The sequence below is a fragment of the Teleopsis dalmanni genome, chromosome 2, assembly GCF_002237135.1.
Source record: "Teleopsis dalmanni isolate 2A chromosome 2, ASM223713v2, whole genome shotgun sequence".
In the NCBI taxonomy this organism is placed as follows: Eukaryota; Metazoa; Arthropoda; class Insecta; order Diptera; family Diopsidae; genus Teleopsis; species Teleopsis dalmanni.
The window spans coordinates 143,501,139-143,519,589 of record NC_051847.1 but is presented as its reverse complement, the minus strand read 5'-3'; the positions used below and the strand labels follow the sequence as shown (position 1 = coordinate 143,519,589).

The following is an 18,451-nucleotide window of genomic DNA, read 5'->3' as shown; positions in this document are numbered from 1 at the left end:
AAAAATTTGAAGCACATAGAGGTGAGGAGTGTCCCTTTGAAAACAAAGCGAAGAACTTTTTTTTAAAAAAAACTAGTAATGTGAATTACTACGGCCAAAAGAGTCCTATTGTATCAAATTTACTTTTAATTACATAAAGCCCCTTAAAGCTTTATGAACAAAGTTCAGAACTAAATCTGGAGAACAGCTCTTGATCTGTACTGATGACAGAAATTCCACATGAAACAAGTTTCTTGTGTGCGTTGTTAAAGCTGAATAATCAAAAAGAATATGCATAGTTGTTTCCTCATCTTTGACGCATAATCTGCATTCCGAATTATACAGATAATTGAAATTTATGTAGGTAAAATTTTAGGCTATATTGACCCATAATGAAACCCGTTAGCAGCTTTAAATCACCTTTTGAGAATGTTACTGTAGGAGTATGGTTTGATCAGTGCTTTGCTTTGTTTGAATCCAGGAAAATCTTTCTAGTACACCAGACGCAAACGGTTCTTCCTCTCCTTCATTACTTGTTTTATATGAGGGCTGCTATATATATTTCTGGTCTAGGCAACACTAAGTCTTACCAGGTACAATCTGACATTTCCATTAGCAAAGTTGACATTTTTTAACATAACATCACTCAGAACGTGTTGTCATTTAATTGTAAATTGTTTTATTTACAGAGACTTGAAAAATTAATCTCGACCAAAAAATGGAATTAACACGTGAACATTTTCCAGCGATCATTTTTCACAACTTTCGACGTGGATTATCACGACAACAGTGCATTGTTGAACTTAAATCTTTGTATGGCGATGAAGCACCATCCTATAGCACTGTGAAAAACTGGTTTAATGAATTCAATCGTGGTCAACGCTCGCTCAAACGACGAATTCCGTGAAGGTCGTCCAAAAACGGTCGTTGTGCTAGAGAACATTGATACCGTGCGTGAATTGATAATGCAAGATCGCCATGTGACATACCGTGAGATAGAGGCATCCTTGGGCATTTCTCCCACCAGCATACATTCGATATTGCATGAACACCTGGCCGTAAAAAAGGTTTGTTTTCGTTGGATCCTGCACAATTTGACAATCGCTCAAAAAAAGGTTCGTATCGATTGGTGCAAAGAAATGTTGAAAAAATACGTTCGCGGTGCTTCAAAAGACGTTTATAAATTCGTCACAGGTGACAAAACAACAATCCACCTTGTGGGTCTTCAAAGACGAGCAAAATCCAATTAAAGTTATTCGTGGAAGAAGCACTTCGAAGCAAATGGTCGCCTGTTTCTTCGGCAAAACTGCTCATGTGGCGACTGTTCCGCTTGAGCAACGAAGGACGGTCACTTCTGAGTGGTATACCACAATTCGTTTGCCTGAAGTCTTCGGAGAAATTCTAAAAAAGGGAAAAAGGGAAGACGAATCATTGTTCACTATAATAACGCGAGCTTTCACACATCGGTTCAAACCAGCGCCTTTTTGACCGGCCAAAACGTCGAATTGATGGGTCATCCGCCGTACATTCCTGTCTTGGCACCCAATAACTTCTTTTTATTCCTGCACATCAAGAAAAAAATGCGTGGTGAACGATTTTCGTCGCCAGAAGATGCTGTTGAAGCGTTCAAAAACCATGTTTTGGAGGTGTCTCAATCGGAGTGGAAAAAGTGCTTCGACAATTAGTTTGAGCGCATGCAAAAGTGTATAAATCAGGCTGGAGTATACTTTGAAAAAATATGAAATAATTTGTGATGATAAATATTCGTATTTTCGTTATTAGGCCAGAAATATATATAGCAGCCCTCGTACTACCCAACTCAACTCTACTAAGACTTAATATTTTATTTCATTTAAATAATTTTCGTTTTATTCCAAATGATTTTATATGTCGATTTACTCAATATTAGTTCAATAGTTCTAGAACGATCAAACTTTTGTTGCATAACCATTGGACAATAACGATTTTATTAATAATACTATCATAGACGATTTAAATGTTGTCAACATTGACTTAAAAAGTTGGAAAAACAGATTTTTCTCAATCAAGCTCACTTCATTAAAACATTAAATCTTAATTTCTTTCGAAAGTACAATTTTTGTGGTAAGTTCTCTAAGTACATATGCATTTGTTTATTTTATATGGGTGAGTTTCAGACATTGGCTTTCTTTATTTATAGTATACGTATAAAAGACGATATATTGTTAATCAAATGACGACTGAATGATCAAATTTTAAAATATTGCAGATTTATTTTGTGTGGCATTGGATATATATATGGTATATATATAATTTGTCTGTGATATTCATATTGCATTCAGTTAATGCAATATCTGCTTATTTCTAACCGATTATATTATTTTCCTAAACAATCGTATTTAAGGGGTACTCAGACGTTACTCACTAACTAAATTATAAAATATGTCAAGAAAATAGATTTAAATATTAAAAACTTAAAAATATCTTTAATTCCAAGGTTAAAAGTCATTAAAACCGCAGTTCAAACTTTATATAGAATATTTTTGTAATATTTAACATTTTCTCAGTTTAAATATGGTATATAATTTTTTTATTGAATTTTTTACGTTTACATTTGGTAATTCGATATTCGGTAAAGTAATAAAATCACAAATGTCTGAACGTATATTTTAAAGACGAAGTTTATTAATTAATAAAGGATTATTAAATTATATACCATTGTTAACTTTATCATAGTTTTTATTAAGTTCTGGGAATATAACTGCTCCTCTTATTATAAATTTAACTATGTAAATTGTAGTTTGTTTGTTTGTTTTTATTATCTTTCTTTCTTGTTAATATTGTAAAATGTATTGTATTGTTAATATTATAAAAATATATGTAAAATTGTTTATTTCGTTGTATAAAAAAGCAAAAAATAACCAGAAAAACTTGAAAAAACAAATTTAAAATTCAAATATAACTTCGTCTTTTATTTCTTTTTTATTTCGAATTGTTCTACTCTATTTATTATATCTTCAAACATTTCAAATTTCTAATTAAATTAAGTTTTGTGTAACACTTTACAATAATAAGAATAAGCGATCCGCGCTCTACTATCTTTTTTATAAGCTCATGTTAATATATCTCTTTCTTATGTTATTTCTACTACTTGAGCTACAATGTCCTTGATGTTTTTCAACATACGTACTAAATACCATTAGTGCTAGTATATGTTATATAGCCGAATTGTCCAATTTTCTCAATAAGTAGTATTATTAAAATATTGTAATAATGTTTGTCGATCTAATACAAAGCATAGTATGTTATAGAAATATATGTTTCGATCGCCAGTGAGTTTTCTGAATTGCTATAATGACCACTGGTCTTCAACATATAATTTTCGGTATGTTTTATGTTCTAGAACTTTGCAGATTCTATTGTATTTCTAATTTTGCTAATTTCGTATATATGCTTAGATTTTTTTCAAAACGTATGTCCAATCTACTAATACTTTATTTCTTTTTTTTTTTTTTTGTTTAGGAAGCTGGACCTAGTAGTTCAATTTCTCCTTTTTAGTTAACTTTAAAATTAATTTTAGTATTAAGGCCGTGTGCGAGTTCGAGTAAATTGATGCTAAATTGAGGCAAATAGTAAATTATGTCGGTATGGCAGTGAATGTTGGTATTTACCAGAATTTTGAATAGGGTAAATTAGATAAAAATTAGGTAAATTACGTGTTACCATTTTAAAAATGTTATAAGATGTTTAATAAATAAATAAAATAAATAATAAATAAATGCAATAAATAAATAAATAAATATATACATAATTGCAGTGCAGAAAATCCCTAGGAAATTTCAATTTATTTTACTTCAATTTATTCGAACTCGCACACGGCGTAATTCACAAATAAATAAATATTCCTATTTTAATAGGCTTAATGCTTATTAATGCTACAATATTTTTGTTTTTTTATTTCTTTTTTCTGCATAATTATTTTTTAAAAGAGGTTTTTTCTAACAGTAGAGAACTACAATAACAAAAATTCATTTTATATTATTTTAATTAATTGAATTTTTGGTTGACCATACAGCTGTTTCGAGTATTGCCAAATACCCATCATCAGTGGTCTTGGAAATATTTCTTATATTTAATTATTCGTAAATAATTATTTTTGAGACTGCAAGTACCAGAATCAAACTCGTGTCCTGCCAAATTTGAAACTCAGAGTCAGCGCACCTTAACCAATTGATCCAAAGCCGTACTTGACTTTTATGTTCGCACATTTTTCTGGAGTTTTGTCACATTTCTGTGAAAGTTTTATTAACAAATTCACTTGCTGCGTTTATATTCGAACGAAATCATAAACCAGCTGTAGAATAATTGAATGAATGACTTATATTTTTATTTTTTAATTGTTAAATTTCAATACTATTCTGTTTGTAGTGGGATTTGTATTTTTTTTTTTTATGTATAGAACCTAATCTAGGAACGTAATACTGAGCAAGTCGTGCTAATACTCCACGATTCGCACGGGCGCAATACACTGCAGGCAATTATACACAAAGCCCTCGTGGTTGCCCGGTAATAGAAGGTTTCTATGTTTCCTAGCCATACATAATAGCTGTTTTATGTTGTTTTCAAATAATCCAATTCCATAGTAGTCTAAATATTACATTTTAATAATTTAAGGTTTTGTGTTTAGCTAAAAGTTGATGAGAAATATGTTATGTGTGTCTGTTTACAGTATTGTTCAAAAACATATTGACATTTTATCTTTATTATTTAATCTTAGTAACAGATGTTTGTTACGAAGCGGTTTTGTATGGTGTTCGAATGTGTAATTTGATATATTTCGTTTATAGAATACTTTTTAATAGTAATCTGTAATAAACGATATTAAAACAAAGCATTTCCAGAAAAATCAAAAAACAAAAACTTCAGCTGCTTTACAATGTAATTTTGCCTTTTATTTTTTGCTAAGCTTAATATTATTAGATTGCAGTGCAAAATAAATAACACACTCTCAAAACATTAGCAAAATTTTTTACACACTCGAATTTATTTATTTATTTACTTTTTTTTTGTTGTTTTTCCTTACTGTCATTTGTATCTGTTTATATTCGTATCTATACGAGAATATATGGTTGTGCAAGCACAAGTGGCCACGAGTATTTATAGTGGCACATTTGCTAGCTATTTTTTTTTATCAATTTGCATTATTAAGTTAACTAGAAATAAAACATAGAGAAGCGCCGCCAGTAGACAAATGTGCGTATTCTGTGGCTTATGTTACTAATTGATTTCATCAAAACAATCGCCCCTCCATAAATAAAATATGGCTGTATTCACTCATGTAACATGTCATTCCAACATGAAAGATATACCAGCAAATGTGTTTAATTGACACCTTTATATAGTATATATACCCTTACTTATATACGCTGGCAAAATATAATATTTCAAATTAATCTGTATTAAGATAATACAGATTAAAATATAAAATTATAGAGTTTAAAGATTGAGAAATCAAGTCATTGAACTTTTTAATATTTGTTGTTTTTAAAATAATTAATTCATGAGTTATCAGAATTAAATAATGGGAAATGTACTACAAAAATAAGATAATTCGTGCAATATTCTTAAAAAATACGAGTTACAAAATTCGTTAATAAATTAAAATAAATAATGTAAAAAAATAAAACAATTATATTATAAAAATAATAATCCCTTTACAAAATCTGAATCATACTGGAAATATTAAAAATAGCACATTTGTTTCTCAATTATATCAAATTCTTATCTTGATATTGTTTTAATTAAATAAATATTTTTTATTAATTCATATGCTTTAAATTATGTTTTATGTAGGACTTAAACACATTAAGACTATCTTTACCATTAGCAGCTATGTTGAAGGCAGCTTGGTTGTTGTACTCCTACTTCTGGGTGTACCACACCAAAATTCTTAGACTCGATCCGAAGTACAAATCAAAATTTTTCACAATTGTAATCGTTCTTACATTTCACTGGGCTATGAACTCGTTTGCATCAATGTAAGATCTGCATCATTGACACTCTTATAGAGTCTAAAAGTATAAAGCTATTACACATATCATGAACTCGTTAACTGTTGCAAGGGGTACATTAATACCTGAGAAGTGAATGTCAGGAAGCAGAGTGCTTGCCTTAGCAAGCTGGTCTGCCCGAAATCTCTCTGGGGCCAGGAACTCATGTGAGTTGGACACTGACACGCCTATGTAGTTCGTTAAGTGTTGACTGATATTCTCAAATTACTAGAAATGTGGCTGTATTGCCTACCAGGGAATTAATGGTAGCTTGACTGCCCCAAAAAATTGCGAAAATTGCATAAGGGATCTGGTTACCTGGTGCCCATTTTACAGCATAGTGGATTGACATTATTTTTGTCTAAAAGACACTGCAATGGTTAAGCAGTCAAAGTAAAAAGCTAAGACACAGTTTTTTAGAAAATATACCAAAGCCGACTCGTTTATGAATTTGGAGCCGTCTGTGTAAATGTCTACCATGTTAAGAGAAACTACCATGTCGAAAGTCTAGTCTTTCCTATTAGATATAAGAAAGAAATGTATATGTGCTCAGTGAACTGACTGACTGATTCACTGTGTCAGCAAGTTGAACTTAGATTAAGAAAAAGTTGTTTTTTGAATTTTCAAAATCGTTGCTTATTTTGTGGTTGGCAAGAAAGCAAACAACATTCATTCTTAAGAAAATTCCCATTACAGAAAAATACAAAATTCTTTTTTTTTTAAATATTTAAATGTAATAATCAAATATTTTCGGTTTGAATTGACTTTTTCTTTAAAATCTACTACCAATACATTAAGAGATGCAAACACATTATTGACAATCATTTTATCCACAACGGTGACAAGTTCTTCAACTAAATAAAAAGTTTTTAAAAAGCACCTTATAAACTTTACTCAATACATATTTCCAATACAATAAGGCATGCGAAAGCAGTATTTACACATTATCTTCAACAAAGTGAGCAATAATTAGTTAATTGCTAATAAGTATTCAGGAAATGTTACTCACCTTCGTCTTTTGAAAGAACCCAACATTTAGATCACACATTTTAATAGATTTAATGCTTCCAAGTAAATATTCGCGAATATCTTAATCGTAGTCGTATGCTTATGAATGGCGCATATTATCAATATTGATATAGTTTTTAAATGATTATTAATATATGTTACTGTATATATATTATCCAATAATATAGGGTGCGGTTATGCACCAGATTTTTTTACCCATAAGAGTAGATATGTAGCTATGTGTATACTATGTGTATGTGTATACAGTACATAAAAAAAGTATACTTAATTTGAGGTCATAGAACGATTGTAGATCTATCATAGGTAAGTTGATGGTCCGCAGTTGATTAGCAACACACACACATACAAGACAGAAATGATAACTAGTGACATATGCAGAAACTGCAGTGAGTTGGAAAAAAAAAAGACTTTGGAATACGTCTTATATTTGTAGTCAGTTTTTACATGAACTAGTCTTGGGCCTTTACTATTTGGAAAATTTTAGGACGCCACGGGAATGGACATTATATACAAATGTCTATTAAAATATACCAATCATCCTAGATATTAAAAATACAACATTTGTATGTGTTGTTAGGAATTGTGTCAAAACTTTATACATATTTTCTAATGGAATTAATTGTATTCTATAATGCTTATTATAATTAGTCCTTTTATGTACCAAGGTGTGGTATGATCACACTAAATTTATGCATATAACGGCATCAGTAATTTATTATGATTATTAATTACATTTAAATATTTATTTGTTATCAGATTATTTTAAAGTTAACGTCCGGTCATGAGTATAATTAATCATTTTGCATGAGCTGCATACGAAATTTTGACTGACCTCTATAAGATATAAATTATTAAGAGAATAAAAATCATAAAATTTGTTTTCAACTTTTTGAGTCCACTGAATAATTTATAAAGATTTTTATTTTATCTATTTAAGAAAAACTAGGCAATAAGATGTGTATATCTTGGGAAAAAGAGTTGGAGCGTAAAACAAATACAAAAAAGGGTCCCAGTTTATTAAAAGCAACAATGAGGGTATTTGGCTGTGAGTTTGCGTTGCTGGGCATCGCACTATTTCTTTTAGAAATGGGTGTAAGGTAGGCTAATGCTTGGTTTTAAAAATGATCACAAATGGCTAATATATATCTTTACTCTTATATATATATTTACAGATCACTACAACCACTTTGTCTGTTGGGCTTAATTGCATATTATGCTAATGATGAAAACGATATGCAAAAGGCGTATCTCTATGCAGCAGGTGTGTTAATATGCAGCGCTCTGAATGTAATTATCATACATCCATTCATGTTGGGTACCTTACACTTGGGTATGAAAATAAGAGTTGGAATGTGTAGTATGATTTATAGAAAAGCTTTGCGCCTAAGCAAGAACGCATTGGGCGATACTACTGCTGGTCAAGTAGTTAATTTAATATCAAACGATGTTGGACGTTTTGATTTAGCAATGATATTTGTGCATCACCTGTGGATTGGACCACTGGAAACTATATTTATTACATATTTGATGTATAATGAAGTAAGTAATTTATAGAATTCTTATACTTATGACGAGTAAAATTAATTGATTGCAGATTGGTGTCTCTGCTGTTTTTGGTGTTGCTTTTATGCTTCTGTTTTTACCAATGCAAGGTTGGTTAGGTAAAAAAACATCAGTATTACGATTGCGTACAGCACTTCGCACCGATGAACGTGTACGCATGATGAATGAGATTATATCGGGTATACAAGTTATAAAAATGTACGCTTGGGAAATACCATTTGGAAAAATGATAGCTGACGCACGTAAAAAGGAAATTAATTGCATAAGAAAAGTGTCCTATATTCGTGGTATACTACTCTCATTCATTATGTTCTTAACCCGTGTATCAATATTTTTAAGTTTGGTGGGTTATGTATTGTTGGCAAATATATTGACTCCGGAAAAAGCTTTTGTGATAACGGCTTATTACAATATATTGCGTACTACAATGACTGTCTTTTTTCCTCAAGGTAAATGCTAAGATTAATTTAACTAATAAAACAAAATAAAAAAATTTTATTTTTTTAGGTATTTCTCAACTTGCTGAGACTTTAGTTTCGATAAAAAGAATAAAAAATTATATGCTCTATGATGAAACTGATATACGTGCCAAAAATATTGAAGAAGATACTACCAGTTTTAATGGCAGCAATGAATCGACGGTTAAAGACGATGAGAAATACCTAGAAAATACAAATGAGAAACCTCCTTTAAATGGAAATAGTCATGCAACTCTTTCCGAAGCTGGCATAATAATACACAAATTGAGATCCAAGTGGGATAAAAATTCTACAGAGTATACTTTAGATAATGTTGATTTGCGGGTACAACCAGGGACTTTAGTTGCAATTATTGGACCAGTAGGTGCTGGCAAATCAAGGTAGGTGTTATAGAATGCAGTATTAAATCTGTAGCTTGATATATATATATTTATATTTATTTATAAATACATCTGCCTTAAAGGAAATGGCAATAAGTAATTGGAATAATTTTAGTATAAATATATATATATATATATGAGATATTAAATATAATGTTAAAGTACTATAAGTTTAACATGAGTACATAGTATGTATTAATAAATCTGATCATATATGTACAAGGGCGGTTTGATAAGTCAGTGACTTTTTGAATAAAACAAATTTTATTCGACAAATAAACATTTTATTTTTCTACATAATCACCTTTCACCGTTTTTCTAATTTTCTTATTCCCTCTAAATAATAGGTTTTCTCAAAGCTCTTAAAATACGCGTTTGTTTCGGTAATGATTTCTTCATTCGACTCAAAAATCTTACCGCCCAGCCATTTCTTTATCTGTTTCCAAAGAAAATAGTCGCAGGGGCTAAATCTGGAGAATATGCTGGATGGGGTAGCAGTTCGTATCCCAATTCGTGGATTTTGGCCACGAATGCTTAATCAGCACACGAATTTCACTTTTTTCCATTTTCATAAAAATTCACGAGGTTGTCTGCTTTAAACGGCTATCAAACATCAACTGAACGACATAGCTTGCTCAAAATTAGAAAGTTGCCCACTGGTAGATTGCAGCTGACTGTTGCACTGACTTATCGAACCGCCCTCGTATTATATCTTGCACTATCTTTACTGTAAAATTTTAACGACCTTTAAGCGCATTGCATTTCATTTCTATTTATGTATTTAAGACTATTAATTTTAAGGATAGCAAGATATGAATATTATATCATTAGAACGTTAGACTCTGTAATTAAGTTATATCTGTCCTTAATGCTTCTTTATAAAAAAATTTCAATTTTGCATGCAATTACATTCTTAAAAAGGTCCATGGAATCATTATATTATTTGCATCGTAATACGAGTCAAATATTTATATTTATTAAGTGATATAATTTGCAATTTATTCTACAATAATCGTAAATTCATTTTAATATAAATTGTAATTTAACGTTAGTAATGACAGAAGTGACTATTATATTTAATAGAAACTAGCAATTTAGTAGAGAGGTTTCGACAAATAGTAGACTACAACAACAAAAAAAAAATCTTTTTATATTATTTTAATTAATTGAATTTTTGACTGACCATACAGTTGTTTCGAGTATTACCAAATACCTACCATCAGAGGTACTCTCCACTATATTTATATTTTTTTATTAGAAACTGAACTCTCAATTATTTAATATTATTAATATAATTTTAATTATTCTACTATTTTAGTTTGATTCAAAGTATACTTGGAGAATTACGTCCAGAGTCTGGCAGCATAAAAGTAAACGGTACTTTTTCTTATGCATCCCAAGAGCCCTGGCTGTTTACTGGTACCGTTCGTCAAAATATACTTTTTGGACAACCAATGAACAGGAGACGTTATAAGACAGTTGTTAAAAAATGTGCACTCGAACGTGACTTCGAACTGTTGCCTAATGGTGACAAAACAATTGTAGGAGAACGTGGTACTTCATTATCAGGTGGTCAAAAGGCACGCATTAGTTTAGCAAGAGCAGTATATCGAGAAACTTCCATTTATCTACTTGACGACCCCTTAAGTGCTGTTGATACACATGTTGGTCGTCATTTATTTGATCAATGCATGCGAGATTATTTACGTGAAAACATTGTAATATTAGTAACACATCAATTACAATTTCTACAACATGCGGATCAAATAGTGATTATGGATAAAGGTAAAGTGAGCGCTGTCGGCACTTATGACTCGTTACGGGAAAGCGGTTTAGATTTTGCACAGTTATTAGCTGATAATGATAAAGATGAAGTAATGGATGAGAAATTGCGTTCCAGACCTTCGTCATCGCGGCTGTATGACAGAAAAAATAGTGAAACTTCTTTAATATCGGCCGCCGAGTCAGTATTGGAGGATGCAACATTACAACAACAAGAAACACAGGAGGAAGGCAAAATTGGTTTTGAGTTGTATAAAAAATATTTTAAAGCTGGCGGCGGATTTTTTATGTTCTTTGTAATGACTGTATTTTGCGTCATATCACAGGGATTGGCATCTGTTGGTGATTATTTCTTATCTTACTGGTAAATAATATTGTTTATTTGTTATGATCATATTTAAATTTTTCTATTTTTTTGTATTAAAGGGTAAATAAAAAAGGTGCCATGGAAGCTAGTGCGCAGTTGGAAACAAACTTAGAAAGTAATGATACACTATCGGTTGATGAACGCGACAACTCAACTTTACTATTACTTATCAACGATTTCGGTGTAAACATTGATGCTGAAACTCTTGATATATACCTGTTCACTATTATAACAATTGCCACCATAGTTATTACAGTCGCACGCAGTTTCCTGTTTTTCAATGTTGCTATGAAGGCATCGATTAACTTGCATAATTCTATGTTCCGTGGTATAACTCGTGCTACAATGTACTTTTTTAATACAAATCCTTCTGGTCGTATACTTAATCGTTTTTCTAAGGATATGGGACAAGTGGATGAAATTTTACCTTCCGTGATGATTGATGTTATACAGATCTTTTTATCACTTTTTGGCATTGTTATAGTTATAGCTGTAGTTAACCCGTTATTTTTACTGCCAACACTGATATTAGCTATAATTTTTTATAACTTGCGCACATTCTATCTTAAAACTTCACGGAATGTAAAACGCTTAGAAGCGATAAGTAAATATTTGATTTAAAAATATAGAATTAAATATTGTATGAAATTTTATTTCTAGCTCGTTCGCCTGTTTATTCACATTTGGCGGCTTCTTTAACTGGCTTGTCAACAATACGAGCATTCGATGCTCAACGTGTGCTCATATCAGAATTTGACAACCATCAAGACTTGCATAGTTCAGCTTTTTTTTTGTTTATATCAACTTCACGTGCTTTCGGTTATTGGCTAGATTGCTTTTGTGTACTTTACATCGCTATTATTACGTTAAGCTTTTTTATATTTGCACCAACTAATGGCGGAGATGTTGGTTTGGCTATAACACAAGCTATGGGTATGACTGGCATGGTGCAATGGGGTATGAGACAGTCCGCAGAATTGGAAAACACCATGACAGCTGTGGAACGTGTAGTAGAATATGATGACATTGAACCGGAGGGAGAACTGGAATCAAAACCTGAGAAGAAACCACCACCTTCATGGCCTGAAAATGGTGAAGTTATTTTTGACGAATTAAGCTTGCGTTATTTTCCAGATCCAAAATCTGAATATGTACTTAAATCACTCAACTTCGTTATCAAACCATGCGAAAAAGTTGGCATAGTTGGTCGCACAGGTGCTGGAAAATCTTCGTTGATAAATGCGCTCTTCCGTTTATCTTTTAATGATGGTTCTGTTATTATTGATAGTCGAGATACAAATGAACTGGGCTTACATGATTTGCGCAGTAAAATCTCAATTATACCACAAGAACCCGTTTTGTTTTCTGGCACTATGCGTTATAATTTAGATCCATTCGATGAATATTCAGATGCCAAACTATGGGAATCGCTAGAAGAGGTTTTTGTATGAAAACATTAGTTTCTAAAATAAAATTAATATCTTTTATTCTAGGTCAAATTAAAGTCTTTAATTGCTGAACTTCCCAGTGGTTTACAGAGTAAAATTTCAGAAGGTGGTGGTAACTTTAGTGTTGGACAACGACAATTGGTGTGCTTAGCTCGTGCTATACTAAGAGAAAATAAAATATTAGTAATGGATGAGGCAACAGCTAATGTGGATCCACAAACTGATGCTCTCATACAAACAACTATAAGAAATAAATTTATGAATTGTACTGTTTTAACGATTGCTCATCGTTTGCATACTGTCATGGATTCTGACAAGGTTCTAGTAATGGATGCCGGGCGAGTAGTGGAGTTTGGTACACCATACGAATTATTGACTGAAAGTGAAACGCAAATTTTTTACGGCATGGTTAAACAAACTGGCAAAACCACATTCGATAATTTATTAAAAGTTGCGCAAAAAGTAAGTTTGATTTATATTAAACATTACTCTCAAAATGACCACATGATATTAAATAATTTTATTATTTATTTTTGATTTTTTTAGCAAAGTATTGTCTTACAGTATCTTTTGTATAAATAGACAAAACTCAATAGTAGCAGGATTAAATAATTATAACTTCAAAATTATTAACATAACAATAAGTATTAGTACTAAGTGGATTGATAATTATCTGACTTCACAACAGGTGAATAAAATCAATAATATCATGTATATCTGACAAGTATTAGACGACAGTTATAAAAGTTTTGGCTTCATTAGATGTTCGGTTAGCCTTTTTGCAAATAATTGAAATAGTTTACCTTGATGATTTCTTATAAAATGGAAAGAATTGAATATTAGTCAGTAATATAATTCCTCCATTTGAAAGGAATGACCAATGATGCAATCAAATTGGGAATGGATTCTGTTTACGGCAACCTTGCACCATCATTGACAACAATAAAATATTAGAAAGCTGAATTTAAACGTGATCCAAAAGAGGTGACAACTAAAAGAAACATTTAAAAAATCCATGATATTGTGTTAGATATTCCAAAAATTAAATTGTGTGAGATAGTAGAGATGAGAAACATATCATATGAACGTATATCGAATATTTTACATAAATATTTGAGTATGAAAGGCTCTCGGCAAGATGGTTGCCGCGTTGATCAAAAACGACAACGACTTCGTCATTCAAAATATTGTTTGGAAATGTTTATGCTAATCTAGCATAACCTAGCGAATAGAGTCCAGTAGTGACAATTGATGAAACATGGATTCATTACTTCACACCTAAGGGAAAACAACAAGCCAGAGAATAGGTAGAGCGCGGAAGTAGTGCTCCCAAACGGGTACGAACTCAACAATCGGCTGAAAAAGTTTTGCCTTCCGTATTTTTTGATTCAAGAAAGAAAAACAATAACATCAGACCACTATTGCATATTATTAAATCTATTTTTGGATTGAATGAGAAAATCAAGAAAAACGACTAAATTTTTGGAAGATAAAATTTTGTTTTTGCAGCATAACGTACCTACTCTCACATCACTGAAAACCATGACAAAATTAAATGACTTACGGTACGAATAGCTTATTACGAATTCTCCACATTTGGCTTTCAGTTGTAATAAGATTTGGTTTTATGTATTGTATTATAAGTTTTTCCTAGCGCAGCGAGGCGCCTTTCTTGTTCGCAACGAGGCGAATAAAACTAGGTTGCAACTAGGCAACTTGAATATAATGATAGGCGAGACTCAATGTTCTGTTTGAATCTGAATCTTTTATTAAATTTGTACAGTATATATACTTATTCTAACTTAAACACTAACCTACCTGAATATTATGTTCGCCTAGTAATTTTCATATAAAAATGCTTAATATGCATTTCAATTAATTTAAAAATATGAATTTATTATTATTATTTAATAATTACCCGAAATACTAAATAATGAAATTCCAATGCAAGTTAATGCACTTTACGAATTTCATTTGCGCAAAACAAAAGAATCAAATTACTTTTCTTTTGCGCTTCTTCACATGGTAAGTGTGTGACCAATGTCTTTGCTTTTGGCATGTGCCAGTAACGTATATCATCATATTACCATTAACAAATAATTATTTTGTTTGTAATATGTAGATATACTACACAGTGACTATTTCTTGTTTCCAAACTTGAAAAGATGGTTCCAGGGAAAGAGATGTGCATCAAATGATGAAGTGGAATGGAAATATACTGAGGTATATTTTGGAGGACTTGATAAATCGTATTATTTAAAAGAGTGTCCAAATGTAGAAAATCGTTCCCATATTGAAGCATAAAATATAATTTTCCAAAATAAAATGCTTTTTTTATTATTTAGACCGGGTATTTATCAATCCACTTAGTATAATAAAATCGATTATACTTAGTATAATCGATCGGTTTTACATAGGAAAACATTATTTTATTTATTGAGACTATAGCATTTACAACATTTATGCCCTTATATATAAATGTAGAGGTTTTCTACAGATATTTTTTTTTATTTTTTATAATGCTTTTATAATGCTTCCTACAATAATTCTTTGAGTTAAGCAATATTTTTCAACTATTTACAATACATTAATCTCTCTTCTCTTATGGTATCACATTGAACTGCAGGTTTATATATGTATGTTTATATATACGTATGTATCTTTTTGGGGCTGGTATTTTCAACAGTTTCAATTTAATCAAGTGTTTACACTACTTAAAAGAGTAAACCATTGTAATTTTGTTTATAATTTTGAGAAGGAGAATTTTCCTATATAATATTAAGAATTCTTCTGATGAAAGTAAAAGCGAATTTGCCGAAATACGTATAGAAATATACTAAAAATAACGCTCGAAATAAAAGTTGAAGCTCTTCCACTTTAAAAATATTGTTTTTTACTTGTTTACAATAAATAATAAACTACTCCTCAAACTTTTTTTTTTATTACAGGCGCATGAAAAATCCTTAAAAGAGGAATAGAATCTCACAAAATCCAAATTTGAAGTACAAATTCTTATTGAAGAATTTTAAACGAATTTTAAGTGCCCGCCAATTATGGTAATTAGTAATATTAGCATAATTGTCACTTATATTTACACAATTTAAGACTAAATATATAAATTGCTGTCAAGTTTTGTACTGTTAATTCTAAGAAAAACAATTTTATTTAAAATTTTATAATATACCCATTCATTTTAATTGTAATATAAATATATATATATATAAATTATATATATGAAGTTAAGAAAATTGCTTGAAACTAAATCTTATACAAATTTAATGTATAAATATGTAAAATGTGCATAGCGATTTAAATTTTCTTTGTAATTTGCATGTAAAATTTTTTTCAGTGTATTTATGTATTGTGTCATATATGCATTATATTTGTATGTGTAACATTAGTAAATTTAAAAGAAATTGTGCCTTTATAAATTTATATTAACTTGTAAGCATATTTGTTGTATTAAATAAAATATTGATATATAATGTTATAAATATTTCTAATAAAAATTAAATTTTTAAATGTGTATGTTTATTTTATAATTTTTGGGTGGTGGCAGCACCGTTGCTTGTATCAAAACAAATGTGCAAAGAAAGTGAAAGTACAACAACAACACGTGGTATTTTTGACGTTTTGTGGTTTTTGTTTTGATTACTGCCAAAATGAAAATATAGTATATATATATTTTTGCATATATATTTTTTTCAACGAAATTCTAATACAATTAGTGACAATGGCTTTATTCTAAATTAAATGAATTAATAAATTAAATATTTATTTACACAATATATTAATAAATTAATATATAAAACGCTGCGAAAACGTAGAAAAAAGTGGATTCGCTCGCTCGCTGGAATTTTTGTGTATATTTTTATTGTGCAATATATAATTTGTATTAATGGCACTATAAGAGAACAAATAAAAACTATAGTTATTATTATGTGAGTATAATTGCGTATTGCTCAGAATTAAGTGAAATTAATAACATCAAAAGTCAAATTCAAAAATTTTCTTTACTAGCAGTTGCTATATTTTTATTTATTGTGTATAATACGTTTGTGCCTTGCTGTATACTTACGGTGCAGCTTTGGGACTTATGAGAGCACAGCATTTTCTCAAGCGTTTTTGGAATTGTAAATCTTTTCCGTATTTTATAAACAATTGAAATGTAGATATAAAGCGATATATTCAATAATTCATTTTAATTTAAATAAGCTACAAATTCACATACTCCTGCGTATGTAATATGGATTAAATATTAATTTACTTAAAAATTGATTTCAGAGCTGATTCAGATTTCAGATACATTTATTATTCTTGCATTCCATGCAAAAATTTTGGATTTTGCCGGAAAAACGTTTATAAGATAATTATTGATATATAGTAATCCCCCTATAACGCGGTAGATTGGTTCCGCGTTATAGAAAAACGTGTTATAAGGGTATTCCCGTATACCCCGTATACACATGTGCAAAGGTACGCGAAGCAGGTACAAGTCCTTGCCTTATATTGAGGAATGTCCGTGTTATACGGGGGATTGAAATCGCGTAATATGAAAACGCGTTATAGGTGGGACTACTGTACTTATAATATGTAGAAAGATTCTATGTTTTTATTGTATATATTAATATAATATAATATAGTACAATATTTTACTACAGAACACTGAAATAATGTATTATAACTATTTCTTTATAGTGATATTTTTGTGAACTTATTTTGTTTGCACTGGGAACTGTTTCAATAGTCCTGGGCACTGACTGAGTAATTTATATTTTTAATATGTAGTTGAAGATCTATTTTTTTTTAAATTTCGTCAACGCTAATTGGCAAAATTGGTCAATATTGCTACAATATTCATAAATTAATTTTTTTTTCATTTGAAATACTTTTTAAAGTACATAATTCATATTCTATTAAAATATCGATACTACACTATCTATGTGATGTACATTTAGGAAATTCTTCTTAGAAAACCGGGATTTACTATAAATTTGACTTTAATGATAGATTCCAGCATTTAACTATTTTTTCAATTTTTTATTTTTTTAGGTTTCCTAAGACTATTATACGAGTTATCATCACTTTAACGTTTTTAAACTTTGTTTTTATTTGTTTATACACACTATTTCTGAAATTGTGATGACGTCAGCTTCATGAATTGATGTTACTTATAATGCCCCTACACCAAAACAATTTAGGAAAAACGTAATATTTAACATTCGAACTATACAATAAAAATCCTCAGTTATATTCAGAAAGGGCATGTGATTGTCATCTGCGCGGGGTATTACTTGAACTTATTGAAAATATTCCTTACTTTTTCATTTCATGTTTTAAATTTTTAAGTATAATCACATTGTTAATTTAATTGTAGTTTTAATTAAATTTATTA

At 30.1% G+C, this 18,451-nt stretch overlaps 1 protein-coding gene across 5 annotated transcripts in view; it reads left to right on the top strand.

Annotated features, from left to right (window-relative positions):
- Positions 1-16,252, top strand: part of LOC119684672 (probable multidrug resistance-associated protein lethal(2)03659) — a 33,774-nt gene extending 17,522 nt beyond the window's left edge. For all 5 annotated transcript variants that reach the window (XM_038098768.1, XM_038098766.1, XM_038098769.1 and 2 more), the window contains 9 exons: positions 7,975-8,134; positions 8,210-8,576; positions 8,632-9,049; positions 9,108-9,459; positions 10,778-11,605; positions 11,668-12,212; positions 12,269-13,047; positions 13,102-13,518; positions 16,005-16,252. In XM_038098768.1, coding sequence (XP_037954696.1) covers positions 7,975-8,134; positions 8,210-8,576; positions 8,632-9,049; positions 9,108-9,459; positions 10,778-11,605; positions 11,668-12,212; positions 12,269-13,047; positions 13,102-13,518; positions 16,005-16,034 — 3,896 coding nt within the window. In that variant the 3' untranslated portion in view covers positions 16,035-16,252. The remainder of the gene's footprint in view (positions 1-7,974; positions 8,135-8,209; positions 8,577-8,631; positions 9,050-9,107; positions 9,460-10,777; positions 11,606-11,667; positions 12,213-12,268; positions 13,048-13,101; positions 13,519-16,004) is intronic.
- Positions 16,253-18,451: the final 2,199 nt, after the last annotated feature.